Below are 20,710 nucleotides of genomic sequence, written 5' to 3'. Positions count from 1 at the left end.
ACTCCAAGGCTGGTGCTCTATCCACTGTGTCACCTAGCCACCCCTTGCCAAGGCATTTTTTTTTTAAGGTTTTTGCAAGGCAAATGGGGTTAAGTGGCTTGCCCAAGGCCACACAGCTAGGTAATTATTAAGTGTCTGAGGCTGGATTTGAACTCAGGGACTCCTGACTCCAGGTCCTGTGCTTTATCCACTGCGCCACCTAGCCGCCCCTATCCACTGTGCCACCTAGGCGCCCCTATCCACTGTGCCACCTAGGCACCCCTTGCCAAGGCATCTTAAGAGAAAAATGAAACCCTCAGAATTGAAATGGGCTTGTCCAGCTAAGAATGAATGTCTTCTGTCTTTGTCTTTGCATTCCCCGAAGTCTGACTCTAAGGCCTCAGAGTGTTGCTGTGAGTCACAAGGGCTCTGTCTTTGGAAATCAAAAAACCCTGGCTGTCTTCCTCAGCCTGCTGAAGACCACAGTCAATCTCTGGGCCCCCCCAGTTTCCGACTCTGGCTTCTAAAGACTGTACTTTCCCCACAACACAGACTGAGATTTGGGTTTCTCTACTCTCCTTGCAAATTCTTGTAATTGAAACTCCTGAAAGAAGGGCTTCTTTTCCTCACATTGTACTTGTTTCTGAACCCATAAATCTTCCTTGCCCTAGACCCAGCAGACGTTCCTTTATCACAAAGATTTAAAGGAAAAAAACCAAACCGAACAGCCAAACCAGACCTATGCCCCTTTCTGGTAGTAGGTGCACCCTCCTGCACCAGCACCCTCCCCTTTCAGTTGCAGGAGGAAGGGACGTTTTCTGAGCTCTTTCCTGAGGCCAAGCTTGGTCCTTTGAAGGACTGTGTTCAGTTTTGTTTTAGTCATGTTTCTTTATACATAATTAAAATCACCTATGTTACAAAGTGCATTTTTCTTAAACCTGCTTGCTGCTACCATTTTTGCCTAGAGGTGATCAGAAAACACGTGGTCTTGGTAGCTCCCTCATATTTAATTAATTCTTCTGAAAGTACTGAAACCTACATTAATTCAGATGCTGAATCCTTAGGAAGAGCAAACTTGTCATCCTCTCTCTGTCCTAGTCTGATCCTTCACTCAAGGCAGATTGGGTGGGAGCTGTGGGTTGGCATCAAAGAGGCCAGAGCCAAGCTACCTCAGAGTGGAACTGACTGTCTCGAGAAGGAGCAGGTTCTCCTCCAAGTAGCAAGGTGCTAGTTTGTAGCTTAGCACAAATGATGGGGACATTTCTGACCAGAGACCCTGTCCCAAGGCTTCACCAAGCAGCCCTCAGCCTTCCTCCTGAAGGAAGCGTATGCTCAGAGATAGAACTGTGACTGAAGGGAAAAGACTGACCATCCCTCCCTTTTAGAAATATCAGCGGAAAAAAAAAAGAAATATCAGTGAGCCTTGGCTCCCAGCTCACCTGCCAAAGTCCTAGCACCTTCCCCGAGGCCTGGCCTTGGGGGCCACTGCTCCCCCTGTCCCCTGCTCTTCAATTCTTCTGTGTATGTGGTTTCCCTGGTGGAGAAACCTGGAGAGGGCAGAAGCAGTTCTGAGGTCGGGTGCTTCAGAAATGCTGCTGCTTTCTAAAATGGGAATGCACAGGCTTCAGTTGCCCAGACCCTAGGAGGATTTGTGGCATTTCTTCCTACTGTGTATGACAGAGCTGAGGGAGACTGCAGAACTACCAGGATGGTTCAGGGGTGCCCTCTGTGCTTGGAGGGCATTCTCAATTGTGTGAGTAGGAATGGGCCAGAGAGGAATTGGAGGCCTGAAAAAGTTAGTGACTTAGTCCATCACAGCCAGGTACAGTCTTGTTGATTTCTGAGCTGATGTGTAATGTTGAAAAAGTTTGAGTCACATAATTTCTGGATAATTAATCATTTATTAGTGATACTGGCATTTTATTAACAAAAGGAGTCAGTGGCATTCTCATGGTGGTGGGTTCCCTATGTAAGTCTTAGAAAGGTGGGTGTTCCTGAGGGTGGTAATCCACAATTAACAGTGAGTGAGAGAATGACAGATGGGACTGAGAGTGACAACATATCATTCTTGGGCTAAGAAATTGTCTCTAGGCCCAGCCCACGCCCAGTTTGGGGCAATCTAGTCAAAGATTTATCCTGAAGGAGCCCATGGGCTTCCCCATCTTTCATTAACTATCTTAGAAGGATGAGTGGAAGAACTGCTAAGTGGCCCAGTGCATAGAGCACTGACCCTGGAGTAAGGAGGACCTTAATAACACCTAACTGTGTGACCTTGGGCAAGTCATTTAACCCCATTGCCTTATACCCCCCCAAAAAAAGATTGGGTGGAGTCTGATCAAGAGTTAATTCAGTCACATCAGCAGTAATGTCCTTCAAGAGATTGAACTTTGAGATGAGGTCAATAGAAAAAAGGGGGGCTCTGAATCTCCCCAAATGATTGGTCCTTACTGCACCATCCTACAAATGACAGCCTTGATTGCTCCCCCTTCTCTGTGCCAGGAGCTTATGGCCCAACACAAAGATGAGGTGACAGCTGGCAGGCAGGGAGGCCCAAGAAAGGCCTCATGTTGGAGGGGAAATTACTTCAGTCCACCCACATACAGTCAGCACCTTCTGTCTCCCTAGGACAATGCAAAGTGTTAGAGAAGCAAAACTAACCTCTCCCCTTAAAGAGCTTCTGTCCTCTTGGGCACATCCAAAGTAATCTTGGGTGCGGCAGCAGCGCTAACAACTGGGGTGACTACAAAAGGCCTCGTGAAGCCAGTGGAGCTTGGAGGGAACAGTCACCAGGACTCCCAGCAGCCCACTTGGAGAAGGAAAGGGGTCTCCAGGAGGGGATCAGGGAGAGTCTGGTGTGAACAATGATCAGAATGCCATGCAGCATGTGGAGGGAACCTGTGTTGAGTAAAGCTGCAAAGATTGTCAAAGATGGAAAGAGAAATGCTGGAGTACTGGGTTTGCCTGGTTTGTAGTTAGAAGAGGCCTGGGAAGCTGTCTGGGCTATACTCCAGCCTCCAGGGAGGGGCAGGAGAACCTCCTGGATTTCTTCAGCCCCCCCCCCCCATATCTACTTCTGCCTTGCACTGGGGGCCAAGCAAAATAAGGCCCCTTTGCCCTTTCCTACTTTGGGCAGCTCTCATGTCCCTCCTAGACAGAAGCCTCCTCATGGAGCCTGAAGATGCTTGGAGTTCACAAGAGCTCTCTTCAGTCAAGTTCATAGCAAGCCATGCTTCCCCAGTCTTCCCCTTATACTTGGGAAAGTTGAGCTTCATAATTTCAAAAGTTAGCCATCATTTCTTCGAAGGACCTTTTTGTGCCACCTCTTTTAAAATCTATGTTGGTTGTTGAATACATTGTGTGCCCAGACAGACATTCTCCCTTTTTTTTCTTCTTAGTACTGTTTATGTCTTTAGAATTTTTTTCTTGAGAGCTCCTTATCATTCCTTCTTTAGGCTCCAGAATTGTCCCTAGCCGTTAAACCTGTTGGAATCTGGAGTCCCCAAATCTAGGGAACTGTATTGCTTTTCTCCTACTGTTCTCCTTCTATCACTTATTCTTTTATGGAATGATCCTATTTTTTTTTTTTTTTTGCACACACATTTTATCATATACCTGTCAAAGAACTATGGTTAGAAAAGCCAAAAGTTCTTCCTCTTTTGGAAGTTGCCATTTTACTTGAGGGGGATGCCCCCCAATTTGTCTGGAGATGAGTGGGAGTGGAGATTCCAGGTGATAAGCTCCTAGTGCTCCTGATTTGGAACAGAGTGCAAGAGTAAAGTTGATGTTGAAAGGGCCTCGGGCTTTGAGCAGATAGTTGTCTTGAGACTGAAGCAGATGCTCAAGGAGGGACCCAAGGTCAAGTTCCTGGGGGGACTCCCCTGTCTGAAGGAGTCTGGAAAAGGCCAGAGAGCCAGCAGAAGAGACCAAGAAAGGGGAGACTGAGGGGGAGGGGGAGCATGTCTTCAAAGGGGTCATGGCCCAGCTCTTGGACTAAAGAGAACATTAGCCTGGTCCTGGCAGTTTGCTCCATTCCAACCCCTTCTCTGTGTTCTGAGTAATGGAATTTTCATTAAGGCCCAGCATAGCTCTACAAGGGGTTTCTAGCTGTGTGACATGTCTAGATAATTGAAGGCTTCCTCCACTCCTCAGTCAAGCCTTGGGGCCAAGGTTGTGATCCATTTGTTATTCAAGGTGAATAACATGCTAGTTAATAAGAATGCTAGTGATGTCTAGAGTCATAAAAAAATTGTTTAGACAGCATGTTTTCTTTTTTAAAATAGCATTTTATTTTTCCAATTACATCTAAAGATACTTTTTACCATTTTTTAAAATAAAGTTTTAAATTCCAAATTTTTCCCCTTCCTCTCTAAAACGATGAGATTTCAAATAGATTATAGACAGGTGCAGTCATCAATAGCTGTTTATTAAACATTTGTTTATGCTAAGTCAGGTGTTCACGCTGAGCACTGAATTAAGTTTTTATGAATTTTTGTAATTGTTTGGAGTGATTTTTTATTCTGAATTTAAATTTTTTTTCAATTTTTTTATTGTTTCAATTTTACGTGTTAACTCAATTATTTGTAGGTTTTGAGATTTTTATTTTTATTCTTAGTAAATTTGACAACTTTGCACTTTTTTTTAGATTTTCAAGGCAGTGGGGTTAAGTGACTTGCCCAAGGCTACACGGCTAGGTAATTATTAAGTGTCTGAAGCCGGATTTGAACTCAGGTACTCCTGACTCCAAGGCCGGTGCTCTATCCACTGTACCACCTAGCCGCCCCCTTTGCACTTTTTTTTTCAGTTTTTGCAAGGCAGTGGAGGTTAAGTGACTTGGCTGCATAATTATTAAATGTCTGAGATCGGATTTGAACTGGGGTCCTCCTGACTCCAAGGGCCGGTGCTCTATCTACTGTGCCACCTAGCTACCCCAGTACTCACTTATTTAAGGGAAAAAAAAGTTTCTAAACTTATCTTAGGTTGGCTTTTGCATTTTAGTGGTTTTCCCTTAAAGCATTTCAATTAATGTAATTGCTAGAGCCAAAATCTTGGGTCTCCATAAGTATTTCATTAGCATATGTACACTCAAAAGAAAATCAGGAAGGGAGAAGAGGGGAAAAGGGTGTGTTGGGGGGGGTAGAAGATAGTTGCTCTTGTTCCTTTTGCTAGATTGGCAGGTTGGAGCTACTGAAGTATCTGGGTTCACTGTTTTCCAGGGGCCATTTTCATTTATGTCTCCACATTTCCACTTAATCTAGATTTCTCTTTTAGGGTTTTTTCTGCAAGACTGAGGAAGACTTCAATGACTGGTGCCAACAAGTCAAAAAGGTTTGTCTTAATTCTTCTTTTCAGTCCTATAAATGACAAGTTTTTGTAAAGTCAGAATCTTAATGTCTTGGGTAACAGGTAATACTGGGAACGGTATTCTGATTTATTTTTTTAAGGGAGTTCAAAGATGGTTTGGAATCTTGTGTTGATTTAGAGATGATTGTGATGATGAGCATTAAATTTGTTCTGAATTTGAGTGGTATTTTAACATTAAATCCATGCCTCGTTTGCAGTGCCTTTGTTTTTCTTACCTTCATTTATGTAAGTTATAAACAACTGAAGTGATCTGACAAAGGATTATCTTTATGGAAAATAATACTGGAAATTTCTGATGGGGAACACCTCATTGGAACTTCTCCCTCCAGATGTCAGGGCTCTTGTATTCCTTTGCCCCTTGACTCAGGAGCATTGTTGACAGGGCATCAAGTAGGCTGGGTTGATTATTACACTTCTTTGTGTGATTTTCCTCACAGTTATCCAGAATCCCAGGAGCCCTGCCCATGTTTGAGCTGGTCGAGCGTCAGCCTTCACACTTCTCATGCCCAGATGTTCTGAATCTCTCGCTAGGTAATATCCGTGTGGTCCACGTGGCAGTGTGGGAGCCCATGGGGTTCGTAGCACCTCCTTTCTGACCCCCTTTTGCTTTTAATTGCTCACATGTGAACTTTCATTGGAGTGCCACGGCCAGAGAGAAACAAGGATTGAGGAATTTTGAAACTTAGGCCCACATTCTAACCTGCACATTTTTTCTTCTGAATGTTCATCTGTGTTTTTGGTCCAGAGCAATGAGCAGTTACTAGTTTTTCTTTGCTTTTTTCTAAACTTATGTGAACATTGCTCTCTAGTGAATTTTGGTGGTTTGTTTTGTTGTAAACTTGTGTTGAGGCCCATGTGTCCTGTTGTCATTTCTGTTTTTAACTTGCTTAGACACTTGGATTAACTGAATAGTTTGCTCATTTTACATGTGTTTGTGTATGTCGTGGTTATTAATGTTTGGCCACTCCTGATGTTTGGCTCTCTATGAGGATAATGTCCAGTATCTTGTACTTGAATTCAGTCATGTTACAAGCTCATCACAAGCCCATTTCCTCTATTGGATTAGGGGCAAAGTTTACATCCAGCATCATAATTAGAACAGATATCATTTTGGAGGATTGGATCAACAAATTTCAGTTTACTTTTTTTTAATGAAAAAAAAAAGATTTTTGTAGCTTCTGATTTTTATCAATTCCTAACTGTACTGTTTCCTCCTGACTTCTCCCAACTCATAGCATTTCATTCCTCTAACTCCTCTCAGATAGAATTGGCACAGCCTGGTGGAAAGAGGTCTTGATTTGTAGTTGGTGTCACCAGCCTGATTTCAAGGCTTGGCTCTGCCTCAGCAGCAGCTTGTGGAGAGGTTGGACAAGCTGGCATCTGAACGGGGGTGGGGTGGGGTGTCCGGTTTTCTAAACTTGCCTTGTGGCTTCCCTAGAGAGTGTCCTACTAAACCCATCCTGCCTTTCTTTTAAGTTCTAGATCAACCCCTTAGGCCTCTCCTGACCACACCATTTGGAAACCCTTTTATATAAAACTTACTCTGTTTCATTTAGTTAGAATATACACACAGGCTAACATCAATAATGATCTTTCCATGTACATGTATTTCTCTCCTGAGTTACAATATAAACTCCTTGAAAGTGGGTTCCTTCCCTTAAGCTTTATAACCCCTACAACCCCTAGGAACTCAAGGAGTATCTGTTGGTTTTACTAGAACTCTATCTCTGTCTCTCTCCCACCCCATCATCACCCGACCCAAACATCCGTTGACCTGAAATGATTTGTTTTCTCTCTCCTAGATTCCTCTGACGTAGAGAGACTGGAAAGATTCTTTGATTCAGAAGATGAAGACTTTGAAATTTTGTCCCTTTGAAAAGGCTAGGAAACAGACTTGCCCGGTCTGTGTGGCATGGGGGGGTGGGGGGTGGGGAGGGAAGCCCCTCTGAGAGCCCAGCTCACCAGTTTTCACAGGCGCTTGATGACATCCCAGTGTTCCATCCATCCCGGCGTGCGTGCGACCTCAGAGCATAGCGTGCATTGTCTGCATTCTGTCCTTGGATCAAGAATATGTTTTCATGGAAGCCTTAATGCTTGGAGTCAGGATCCTCAGCACAAAACACTTTTTTAGGAAATAGAGACGAGGGTGCTTCAGTGTCAAGAGGTCCCGTGTGGGAGAAGAGCTGAGCTGAGACTGGAATGTGTGTGGAACCTGGAGAAGGGCTCTCCTCTCCCTGCTGCTGGGCCTGTGGTCCACTTCCTGATGCTCTCAGCTTTGGTTTGCTTTGGATGTCAGTTCTTTTTTAGTTATGCTGTGGGAGCAGAGTAGGCTGGACAGCCCTCAAGTAGAAGTCTCTGGAGCCAAACAGAGTGTGTTGGACCCAGAATGGACTGGACTCACCCCGATTTGCACCTCCTGTTCCACAGAGTGATGCTGCTCTCACTTCATATGCAGTGCTTTCTCACAGACATAGAATTGTCTTTCTTTGTCTTCTTTAAGCCCTAGCCTATTCCTTCATTATTTTTAAGGGCTGCCCTTGGAGGGTGGGAATTGGACTGATTGAATTTTATTATACCAATGTTTCTTATTTTAAAAAAAAAGGTCAAAATTGGCTACTTAAGACCACTAAACACACACATACACACACACACACGCGCGCGCGCGCATATCTTGTGACCTCCCCCCCCCCCAATTGTGGACAGTGTTTTTTAAAATAAGAGAAAGCAAAAGAGAATGATTTTTGCCCCCTGGAAAGGTGAATGTGCCCCTGAGGTCATAGATATCTATGGGGTATAGAGAAGTTTTTTTGAGTGGTTGATGCTTTTCTAGAAAATGTTCAGCATATAAAAACTCAAGGTATGTGCTGTATCACCCATCAAGAAGCTAGGGCAGCACAAGAGGCTGTTTTTCTGAGGGGGAAGAGATTAAGAGAAACATGTTCCTCCCATTGCACCAAAAATCAAACTGGCCTCTGGTAGAAAGCCTTTGAGAAGATGTTGCCTCCCCTAGGTGGGCCTCTGCCCTAGGTGCTGCGATGGGCTCTGGAGGAATAAGTGTGTGCTTTGCCCAACCATGAGGAGTCCCTGGGAGGGTTCCATGCTCTGAAATATTACCTAAGATGGAGTTGGCTTTATGCTCCTTTCAGCTGAACAAGTTTGGGGTAGAGCTATCCAGCGCAGTGATGCAGCAAATCGCCACCACAGTTATCCACTGCTTAAGCCAGCTCCTCGTCACAAATGACCCATTGGGTTTTTTCTTTGGGTCATTCTCATCTGCGTTGCTATACACATTCAAACCATTTTAGACCTTAACTAACTGGATCTCCAAGGCTTATTTCAGGATAAAGCTGTCATTTTTTTTCCTGCAAGTGTTGTCAGTTCTTAGGAAATGTTTAAAGAAAGGGAAAGGGGACTTTGTAGGCCATCAGTTAATCATGCATATATAAATATATATATATATGGAAGATGGGTGAAGTGGGTCTTCTATGAGGAAAGAGCACTTTTCACTATCCTTTGTTACTTAGGAAAGAGAAATCAGTATTGGCAAAAATACTAAGTGCCCAAGTTAGTTGCTTTTTGACTCCTGTTTCTGTCCTCAGCAAGTAAAGGGGAGTCAGTTAAAAGAAACCCCTGAATATTCAGTTCCAGAATGAAAAGTGGGTCATAGCAAAGAGGCGCCAAGGGCCAAGGCAGCCTGCTTGTGTCTGGAAGGAAACGAGCTACTCCATTTCCCTTCTTTTTTCCTTGTCTTTCATCTCTATTGGGGGAGGGGGGTAAGGAGAGTGGGGATAAGTCTCCATTTAGTGCTTTATGTTTTTATCTGAATAAATAACAGACAAGCTTCTTTAAAGCCCTTTGGTTTCTGAAGCCTCACTCTGAATTCCAACTGAGATGGATTTGTCTGCCTAAGTGCATGGCATGGGTTGACTGAAGATGGTTCATTTGAGATCCAAACCTCAGGAGGAGGATTGTTTTTGTTGTGTTTATTCAGGTGGTATCTTCCCCTCCTGAAACACTGAGCAACAAATGTGGCCTCTGCTCCACCCTGTCTTCCTCTGTAGAGTGAGACCTGGGCCAGGCTTCCTGTTACTAAAGTCTGCAGCACTCAACAGATTGAAAAAGTTTGCTGAAACAAGACCTGGATGACAGATGGGGCCCTGCTATAGTCTTCACCTTCTCTTGCCCTCTGATCTTAGGTTAGCTATCCTGGGAGGAATAGCTGGCTCTTCTTATGGCATTCCCAGAGTTAACCAACCATATCTAGGACGTTTCCTCTCCCTGGGATCAAAAGAGAGTTTCAGAGAGTGTTAAGACAGACATCAACCAATCCGTGATTGGGCATTGATCTTATTCACCATCTTTGGAGTACTGAGGATGGCCTGCAATAATTCCAATTATTGCTACTGAACAGATGCCACCAATGTGTCAAATCTCAATGTGTTAAATCTTCACTACATCGAAGTATTGGAAACAACTCCCACAAATTCCACAAAATGTGTCACAACATGCTTTATATATTGATGCCTCTTCAAGTGCAGAGAAAATTCTCACTCCTTGTTCCCTGCAGGATGTTTGTTGGTTGCTCTGTAGTTCAATTCTGTTCCCTGATTCTGCATCCACCATGCTGCTCATTGAAACTCCTACTCCCTGGAATATCTCATGGAGCTCATCATTGATCAATCTAGAACTGTCCAGATGTTTGATGCCCCACTATTCCAAATCCATGAAAGCTAACTTAGGCACTTTTTAATGAGTTCTTAGGTTTTCCAATCTCTGTCTAAATCATCATCTGGGATCAGAAGGGTCCAAAAGAACAATCCAGTTAATGCTGAAATGCCTATTTAGTGTCTTGGCTAGAACTCATAAAAATGGAAAATTAATTAGGCGATAGTTGAAGTATGCATTCTTTTGTGTTGTGCCTGAATCTTTGTCTGGCAGGTAATGGAACAAAATTTTGATTTTTTTTACCACTTGTTTTTGAGTGATTCTTCTGGAGAATTAGTTGATGATTTTGGGGTTTTTTTAAGTTTTCAAGTGAAAGATTATCCAACAGCATGAAAAAAATAGTCATCTGAAAAGGTAATTTATCCTTATCTTAAACCCATATTCTGCTTCAGGTTTGGGACATGGTTGTATAATTCATCTGACCTTCCATGTACTTAATGAAACCTTTAGCCTAGAAAAATATTAGAAAAGCTGTTTCTAAGAAGTGAAAACTATTAGTTTTCTACAGTAACAATACACTGTTCATCTGTATTGTTTAAAGATTGCTAGAGAAAGCTTCCCAACAATGAGAAGAGTACCTTTACGTTGAGAAAGAAACCTATTTTTGAGTTGTATGGGTGCCCTCATTAAATTTGTAAAGTGTTGATTGATAGATGTAAGACAGCTGGTAGGGTGAGTTGGCCCAAACCTACCTTCGGATCTGGAGGTAGAAGAGAATTAGGCTCATGGAGCATCCCCATACTTGTTGATTGCTCTCTAAGACTTGGTGGGAGGAAAAGATTGAGTTGCAGCATGGTATTGAACAAAGTCAAGTTTAGCCAGTTTTGCTACTGTGCTAGAGTCTTGTTCTGCATTATTCAGTTTGGTATTGGGATGAAACTATTGAACTCGCATCTTGGTATATTGGAACTATCAGAATGACCTCATTAAAGTTTTCATACCCAGGTTCGACTCTGAGAAGAGGGTTATAGTGAGGCTTACTCTACTGTTCACTTCTCCACTGGACCTCTTGCCATTTATTGGCTGACTTGTTTCATTTTTTAGTGCTTATCTTCTGTTAGATCTGCATATAAGGGATGAAAGAGCCAAAAGGGGCAGAGGAAGTAATTTCCTAAGTTTATTCAATAGTTAGATAGTTTTCACTCCCAAGCAGCTAGTGGTTTCTCAACATAGAAGAAACTTCTTCATGGAGAAGTAAAGAAATTGGTCGCTCGCAAAACAATATGTTCCGGGGCGGCTAGGTGGTGTAGTGGATAAAGCACCGGCCCTGGAGTCAGGAGTACCTGGGTTCAGATCCGGTCTCAGACACTTAATAATTCCCTAGCTGTGTGGCCTTGGGCAAGCCACTTAACCCCGTTTGCCTTGCAAAAAAAACCCCAAAATGTTCCTTCTCACAAGGTTACTGTCTTGACCTCCATATTTGAAAACGGTGTCAGTGTTGTTAACTATGTTAATGGAAAGACTAATATGGATCTTGGTTTATATTCAAATTTTGTTTCATTTGTTCCCTTCCCCCTTTGCTTGCCATTTAGTGGTTACTGGAGTATCTTGAGTAGCAGTTTAGGTCTGAGGTTGTGCATTGAGGTACATGGGGGTAGTTTGGGTACTTTAGTGGGATAGCCTTTTTCCATCATATCCTGCCAAAGCAGTTTGGTTTCCTTTGGCTGCCCTCAGCCCAGTCTTGCTGAGTATTATCAGTAGTTTATTTCAGAAGTTTATTGGTTTAGTCCTTAAGCTTATGGTAGGACCATCTCCTATAACTTCATCCTGAAAGACACAAGCACGGGATGTAGCTCATCCCTGTTGACCTTATGGATCTAGTCCTTGGCTTGGTCTTTGGTGCCTAAGACCAGGGAATAGTTATTTCCCAGATAGGATGCCCTTGTTTATGTTGGCATGCAGAGTAGAGCCTCTGTGGTACAGTGGAAAGAGCACCAGTTCTGGAGTCAGTAGATCAGGGTTCAAGTTTCCATCTCTGGTCTTGGGCAAGTCACTAATCTCCCTAGGGCTTAGTTTCCTCATCTATAAAATGATTCCGACTCTGAAGTCTCTTCCAGCTATAGGTCTGTTGTGTCCCTATGACTATTTTCAAAATAACGTGAGAAATTCCTTGGAAAGGCCTCTTGAGGGGGGTGGCAAGGTGGCATAGTGGATAAAGCACTGGCCCTGGAGTCAGGAGTACCTGGGTTCAAATCTGGTCTCAGACACTTAATAATGACCTAGTTGTGTGGCCTTGGGCAAGCCACTTAACACCATTTGCCTTGCAAAAAACTAAAAAACTTCTTAAAAGATATGCAAATTTGACTAGCCTAATATTCTCTTCATATCCTTACCTCTGGTTATTGTCCATAATTCCTCCTGTGTCCTCCATAGTGGGTTGCCCTAATCTTCTGTTGTTTTTCATGCTTTGGGGACGTCAATGAACATGTCCCTATATGACCAGGTTGCCTCTCGAAGCCAGTTCCAGTTCGTGACGAGTCACTTGAAGTGGGCATGTTGGTGAAGTGGTTTTGCCTATTCTGTGTCCTTGTGTCCCTCTTCTTTTGTGAGCTTAGTGTGTTGTTGTCTTGGGCCCAGAGCTTCATTCTAAGATTTGTGTTAGGGACGGGCTTCTGTCTCAGTGCAGTCGGGGATCAGTTGACAATACTACTTAGTTTCCCAGCTGCAGTGTAGATCCTGAGTGGGTCAGTGGCTCATAAAAGGAGGGAGTGGAAAAGGTTCTCCCCCCAAGCTTTAGTAACAGCCTTTATCTTGATCTGGGATATTGAATGTCTTGGACTAACTAGTGGCTTTCTATAGTCAAACTGACCTTAGTGAATGAGATCTCGTTGTGGGTTTGTAGCTTTGCTCTTGGACGATGATGACTGTGAGGCCCATGTGAAAGAATTGTTTGTTCATGGACATTATCCTCTCGCATCAGTGATTGGGCTAATTCCAATCTGTATTGATTGAGAAAAATGATATGTACGTTATTGAATGTCTTTTCTGTTTACAGCCATTCTCTTGTTTTGGGGGACCACCAAACTAGTTTAAGGGAAGGTCCTAGAGTCCCCAGGGCCCTTTTATTTACTGATATTAAAACATCACCCTTTAATATGGGCTCTAGCCACAAGATTTGCCTTCTGTGATTCAGTGGGGAATTCTCTCCAAGTGATCAAAGATACTAGAGCTGTAGTTAATCTGATGCTACCAAAAAGCCTTAGGCTAAAAGGATGGGGTAGGACATTCCGGGCTCCACTCCAGCCCTTAGCTCTTGGTACCTGGCAAACAGAGTTTAATCAATGTTTTTTGACTGATTTTTGCCTCTGGCAAATATTGCATCAATGCCAAATCCAAGTTTCTTGCAGCAACTTTTTGCTTTTCCTCCTGTTCTTGAAATCTTGGGCATTTCTCCACGCTTTGAAAGGAAAGCATTCAATCTTTTAGTTCTCATTTTCTTTCTTAAATCTCTTAGTCATTTCATCCGATGGAAATCTTCAGTTTTCAGTCCTGATAGTCTTGAACCATGAACTCTTAAGGCCACAGGTTTCGAAATGCAAAGGACCCAAGAAGGAATCTAATCCGATTGTCTTCCAGCTATGGACACAAGTCAGGTGGGTTGTCCTGTGTGACACAGGAAGCAAGTAGGACTGGGATCTGGTGGGTTTTATGCCCCCCAGTGATACAGAATGGGCTCAGATTGTTCATGGCGCTTGTGATGCTGGAAAGACTTTTACTTCTCCAGGGCTGATGTGATTGTGGGGAGGACCTGAAACTTGCTGATAGGCCTATGGAAGCTGTCATGTCAGAGGAGGTCACAGTTGCTCTCTTAAATTGCTGTAGTTGTCAAAACATGGCCATCCTTGCAGTGGTGAGACCAGTCATTCAGGTCAGCATTCCTTGTGGATTAAGTTTTCATGCAGGACTATTTCTTGAACATTACATTTTTTTTTTTAGAATTACTGTCATAAGGCTGGCAAAATCAGGGGCATTGCATTTCTCCTAAGAGAGGGCAGAACAATGGCTAATCCATTTAGCTTTATCTCTGTAATTAAATTCTGGGACCAGGGGATTTGGTAATAGTTTGCTTACATTGACACTGCAAGATAGGGTACAACCAGTTTCACTTGATCCTCAGTCCTCATGAAGTAGGTGCAAAGTATTAGCCCTGGTACAGATGAAGAAATGGCCCAGGACTAAAGTGATGTGCGTCAGATCAGTCAGATGCCAACGGCTGCCAAGGCCAGTGTTCTTCCACCAAATATCTGTATATGCCTTGTGACAGATTTGCCCAGAGGTGTTCTCTACCTTTTACATAATCTTTTTGAAAAGAGGCAATCAAGCCTAAACTTTGTAGACTGTTTGGTTTCTTTTTGGGAGGGCGGACGGTGATGCCAGTGATGATTGTCTTAGCTGAATTATGCTAGTGCAGGGAGAGCTCCATTAAGGAAAAAGGATTTTGTGTATATTAATGTTTGTGGAAATGGTATTTACTGACATCAAACCTTGTGTTCAGAGTCCAGTCGGAGTTGGGTGGGGTATGCTGCTTGCATAGTCACATTAAAGTAATGCCTTTTGAGAATCGGATATGGCATTTCTTTTAAGGGAGAGGCCTTTGAGAGGCCCTCCTGAGGTGACTTGAAGGCAAGGGCAGTGTTGATACTTGGATTGGCTGGTACATGGTGAAATCACAGCTGGATTCTCCACCCTGCACACACTTGGTTTCCAAGTAAAACTGCTGTGTTCCCTTCCACCCCCTCCTGTCCACTGCTGGCCTTGTTTTCAGCTGCCATATTGAGCAGATGTTCACATTAGGTGCTTCATAGAGACTGAAGAGGGTTTGGGGAGAAAAGGAGGGGCAGAGGTCCAAGTGCACGTAATGCCCTTGAGAGCCAGCATCCAAGATGTGAGGTCGTGGATTTTGGGTTTGGATTAGAGTGACCAATCTGAGTTTTGTTCTTAAATTCCCTGTAACCAAGGGCATGAGTTGGTGAGGTGGTTGAGAGGGAAATGAGGGACAGTCTATGGGAGAGCTTTTTTTTTCTCATGAGTTGGTGTGTTTGGTAATGAAAATCGGTAACCCTGGTCTCTTTTGTGCCAGGATCTGATTGAACCAACTGACCTCAACCTGTCCATAAGAGTCAAGGTGAAGTTCTGGGGCTTAGACACCCAGAACACTAGGGAATGGGGGAGGGCTTCCCAGGATTATGAACCTAGGTCATAGGACAAAAGAAAGTGAAGTGATGGTCATTTACCATATTCCTAATTCCCTAAAGCCATCGTCACTCTCAGATGGCTGAGAAATAACTGGTCTGGCAGGAAGGGACTTCACATGGTAGATTGATTCATAGCTGTCAGACCAGAAGGCATCTTCACCATTTTTTGTGCCATGGACCTTTGAGTGGTTGGGTTAAACATGTGGGCTCTCAGAAGGTTTTTAAATAAATAAAATACATAGGATTACAAAGTATGTTAAATTAAAATTCACAGACGCCATGATCTAGCCTAACACCGTACTTTAAAAAGGATACCTCATGTTTATCTTTAGCACTTAGAAGGTCACTTCTTTGGTAGACTCGTTTTCCCTGTACTACAAACCAAACCCTTCAGTTTACCTTTGTTTTCAGACCCTTTCCACACCGTGGTGCCTGCAGCTAGCCACCATCCTCCCAGAACCTTGGACAACTCAGAGGGTTTATTACCATAGTTGAGCCTTATCTAGCTCAGAATTGGCCACCTGGCCACTTCTTGGCCCTCTCTGTACTCTCCTTTAAGTGTGGTCTTGCTCTGTTAGAATGTAAGCCCCTCGAGGGCAGAGTGTCTATAACATGGTAAGCACTTAATAAATGCTTTCTCTAAATCTCCAGCTCCTATCCAGTTTCTCAAGTAAAGTAGGCACTTCAGTAACGTTTGTTGAGATCAGGCCCATTTGATATGGGTTTCAGTGTGTGGCAACTTGCACTTGAACTTGGTCTGTTCTTGTTGCCTAGGGCCCAGAGGGGATTGTGGCATTTTAGGAGCCAGTCAAGCTCAAGTTTTTCAGAATAATCCTATTAAAACAAGCCAAGAAACTAGGTCTATCTTATCAAGAATATTCTGTTTGGACTTATGTTGGGAACAAATTCATTGTAGGAACTGGAATCTCCTTTGACTTGCTGCCTACAGACAGTGTAAGAAGTTTTCAGTGAGAAAGGGAAGGGAAATGATGCTGGGTCCTGGTGCTGGTGCGTTGGCTCATCAGCTGGGTGAGCTTGATGATGGAGTCAGCTTTCTCCTTCCTTAAATGATGGGCTTCTTATCACCTGCCTACTCGGGCTCCTTCAGGCTGCTGCCACCAGGGAGATAACAATGAAGAACCCTTAGCTCGATATTTGAGGCATGAGAAGAACCCTTCTGAGATGGATTATCGGTCTGAGGGTGGGCTAGTCAACTTCAATGAACCTCTGTTTTCTCCTTGGTAGGGACCCATGGTTGTAGGGAATAGTTTGTGAACCATATGCTAGTTCTAGGTCCCAGTTGTAAACAAAATAAAAAATATTTTTAAGGTCTTTAACATCCAGATTCCAAGTCCAATCAGTTTTAATTTGTTGTGGATCAACAATAATCCCAAGTGTACTTTGAACTTGAGGTGGTTTTTTTTTTAATTTTCAGGAAAAAAATCATTTTGGTTCATCAAAATGGCTATCATCATGTCCTTTAGGACATGGCATGGTATAGGCTTCAAAGACAAGACATGGCAAGATTAGGAAAGTTTGTTCAGTATTTCATTTCTGGTTTAAGGCAATATTAAATGATGTGAAATGCTTCAGTTCACTTTTTACACTTACATGGAAGATTTTCTTTGCTTTTCCACAGAAATTTGTTCCAACTGTTGGAAAGGAGGTAGGACAGAGCTCCAGAATCTTGTGCTCCTTGATTACTCATTCCAGTGATGCTTTTGCCCAAGGGCAGAGGCAGAGAAAATTGAATAAAATCAGTAGTTTGCTCCTTTGCTGTAGCTCCAATGGACAATTGGTTTGATACCTGACTTCGTCTACCCAACCAAATTAAGGGTTGGTAGCAGCTCATTCTAGCCCAAGCTCAGGCAGAATCCCAGAATGGTGGGGTCTCCATTTTTATGTCACTCTGTGTAGTATAGACCTTTAGATTCTGTGTTTATTTCTTGGAATTTTCTCATAAAAGTGAAAATATCATGATTAGTAGATAGCTAAAGACTGTCATTACTGATTTATGGAATATGGCTCCCACCGGGCCTTTTTCTGTGATCACCCTGATATTTCAAACACAGACTCATAGTGGGACCTGCAATCTTTACCTTGGTTATTTAAGGCCTCTGTCAAGTCTGAAAGTCCAGCCGAGGCAGCTGGGTGGCTCAGTGGATAGAGGAGCTAAACCTGGAATCAGGAACACCTGAGTTTAAACACTGTCCAAGATACTCCAGCTCATTTTATAAAGAAACCGAGGCAAGCAGGATTAAGTGACTTGTTCAAGGTCACAGTAAGTATCTGAGGACAGATTTGAACCAAGGGAGATAACTTCTTGATTCCAAGTTTGACACTATCCACTGTGCCACCCAGCTGCCCATAGTTCCAATAAATCTCACCAGAAAAGGTTCATGAATGACCCATTATTTTCACTACCAACACCAAAAAACCTCAACCCTATAAAGAAGGAGCCTTCTAAGTGGACTGGATAACCCTTCTGAAGCTGGGTTCCAATTTTATGAGTAAAGCTTGTTTTTAGAATTGACTACAATGAAAGTTTTAGTGACTCCAGCTAAAGGCTGCTTTGGTTACTCTGAGAGGTAGAAGGAACCCTCATGACTCAGACATAGTCTTTATAAGTAAGCCCATTGATCTGGAAATGCCAAGAACTGAGGAAGAAAAGTCCAATTTTAAATGCTATTTTCTAAAGAGACTTAAATGGAAACCCTGAAAAGACAAAGAATACTGAGATTGCTAAGGAGGAGGGCCTCCAACATTAATTCCTTCCTCATGCGCTTGGTGTTAAGTCCCTGTAACCACATACAGCTGTTGGATAATCAAGTGATGGTCTGGACCCAGTATTAAAACCAATCCAAAACCTTGTATTCACAAAGCATCCATCTTTTCCCTGGTAGCTCAGGATCAACCACAGCATCAGGGCATAGATTTTCAAAACACAAAAAAGGCAGGTGAATGGAAATTTTCAGTTGACAAACAGCATTCTATGGCCAATGAGCTCTTTCATGTTAGAGAGGTTAGAGGTACTGTACTATGTAAACAACATTCTTGGAAAAGTTCTGGTTATTCCTAAGACTTAGATCTGACCTTCATATTTTAATAAAGGTGTTTAGAAATAGGGTTCTTTGAATAGTTTTCTTTACTGAGTCTAATTGAGAGCATCAGTCTCCTTTGTTTTTAGTTAGCTCCTAGGCACCCCTCCCAGAAAAAAGCTTTCAAGACATCTTAATTCATGGAACTCAATCTTTCAGATGATGGTTTTATTCACTTTCAAAGTCTTTGTTTTTTTAGTTATATTGAATGAGAATCCATATATGTTGTCTAAGCTACAGGCCCTCGGAAAGTTCCGTGACATGGAATCACTGCTAACTTGGGCAGTTTCAGTGCCTGTGGGTAACCCATTGAGGCTTGGAATGGTGTTTGCCAGGCATTTGGAATGAATAGCACCCTGTGCGAAGATGGTGAACCAGGTGAAGGCACAGAACAAGGCTCACTGGAAATGGGCTACCAGAAATGGCCCAAAGTACTCCCTGGGGGCTGTGGATCCAGTCACCTGAATCTAGAACAATGCTGAGCTAGTGAAGCAAAGATCAGTGTCTGTTTCAGGGGTGATAGGAGAGAACCTTAAGGGCCAAGGGTTTGGTGATCCCCTTGGGCCCGCTTCCTTAGAAACCACATTTGTGTTCATCACTTCAGGGCCTTTCCTTGAGACATTGCCCCCATAACTGAGCCATCACACATGACAAGCAACTGCATTGATGCCCAGGTAGAACTCTCTTGAGGTCCACAGAAGGAGTCTCGGCAATGAGGGAGTCCTGTCTGGGGTCGCTAGGAAGGGCTCTCCTCTGTTTTAACAGGTCACGAATGACTGAAACTAATGAGTGTAACCCAACACTACTTGGATGTGTGTCTTTTAAACCATTTGTTTTCTTTTCATCCTGACATGGAGACAGAGAATTCCTGTTCAACCATTAAAAAGCCAATCGGGTGATTTCAAAGACCCTGCCCACCCACTCCAGCATGTCTGTCGGAGAAGACAGGCTTTTTAGGCTGTGACATTGCTCACCGCCACCCCACCATCCCCAGGACTGGGCTTCATTGGGCCTTTTTCAGTAATCCCTAGAGGAGTTCTTAACCCAGCCCAATTACTGCAGACTGAAGCCAAACCTACATACGCTAACAACTGCCTCCTTAAAAATAAACTTTCACTCATTCCCTTATGAAGAGAGCTATCAATTCACTCAGGGTTCACAGAGTATTTGGAATTAAACTACTTGGTACTTAATTTGTAATAAGGATACAAATAAAACGTGTGGTTTTATTTATAAGGGTGTGAAGGGGGTATATTGCTGTTTCATTGTCATCCTTGCACTTCTATGAGGCATCCTTGAACATGGTGGGCTCCAGCTGGTGCCCACCAAGGATTCCACCTTTTTGTTATTCTTACTGTCTGAGTCTCTACTTTCATGGTGAATTCAAGGGAAAATTCCACAATCTAGAAGCAGGGAAGTTTATGGTTTCTTTGGGCATTGCCCCTTCCAAAGATGTTCTCTTAGGAAGCTTGTCTTCTCTCAAAGCAAGGTGCCATGTTCTCCCTTTGTGTGGCAGGACTGCCAAGAGTGGCCAGAACTGAAGGCTAAGACCTGTGGTGGTTTAAAAACCTGTGAGAACGTCAGCTTGGTTTGGTCATAGGCTGAAGTCATTTTGGAAGCCTTTTAATGAATGAACTATAAGCACTCTTGCTATTGTAGACATGGGCAGGCGAAGGAAACACTAAAGGAAAAGTTCTTGTATTTTAGGTTGATAATTGGTGATTAAAATCACAAAGGAGGTAAACACCCTCGAAAGGATACCAGAGGAGCTGCTAGGTGGCACAGTGGATAGAGCACCGGCCCTGGAGTCAGGAGAAGATGAGTTCAAATCCAACCTCAGACAATAATTACCTAGTTGTGTGACCTTGGGCAAGTCACTTAACCCCATTGCCTTAAATAAGTAAAATTTAACAAAGGAAACACCACCAGAGTTCAAATTCTGCACAAAGGGAGGGATTACCTGGGAAGGTTCTCTGGCTTCAAAGCTGTAGAGAAATGGCCCAAAGGGGATCAGAATATGCTACTTAGGAAAATAAAGGCAACAATGATTAGTCTACAGAATGATAAACTAGCACCTTGAAAGTCCAGAAAGAAAAAGGAAAGCTTGTCTAAAAAGGGTGGGAAGAATTCTGTTGTCAAACTATGAAGCTATTTAAGAAAAAAAAGGTAAAAGGCTCTGGGATTGATTTCATTCTTAAACTGCATCTCTTCAATTAAACTGCAGCACAATGGATGATTTGGCTTTGTGAGCCCCAGGATAGTGGGACTAGCCTTCCCCTCACCCTAACAAATATAAGGCCTTCCAAGGACCTTTGACCTCTGTCCTAGCAGGTCAGGCACCTGCCTCCTGGT

General features: G+C 43.2%; 1 protein-coding gene across 1 annotated transcript in view; it reads left to right on the top strand.

Moving 5' to 3' along the window:
- ATG4B (autophagy related 4B cysteine peptidase) overlaps positions 1–19,788 on the top strand; it is a 45,097-nt gene extending 25,309 nt beyond the window's left edge. The window contains exons 11-13 of the mRNA XM_074190675.1: positions 5,248–5,304; positions 5,778–5,871; positions 7,143–19,788. Coding sequence (XP_074046776.1) covers positions 5,248–5,304; positions 5,778–5,871; positions 7,143–7,216 — 225 coding nt within the window. The 3' untranslated portion in view covers positions 7,217–19,788. The remainder of the gene's footprint in view (positions 1–5,247; positions 5,305–5,777; positions 5,872–7,142) is intronic.
- Positions 19,789–20,710: the final 922 nt, after the last annotated feature.

This window comes from Macrotis lagotis, chromosome 6 (genome assembly GCF_037893015.1).
Source record: "Macrotis lagotis isolate mMagLag1 chromosome 6, bilby.v1.9.chrom.fasta, whole genome shotgun sequence".
Taxonomy (NCBI): Eukaryota; Metazoa; Chordata; class Mammalia; order Peramelemorphia; family Peramelidae; genus Macrotis; species Macrotis lagotis.
Note: the sequence above shows the minus strand (reverse complement) of the source record. Positions and strands in the feature narration are given on the sequence as shown.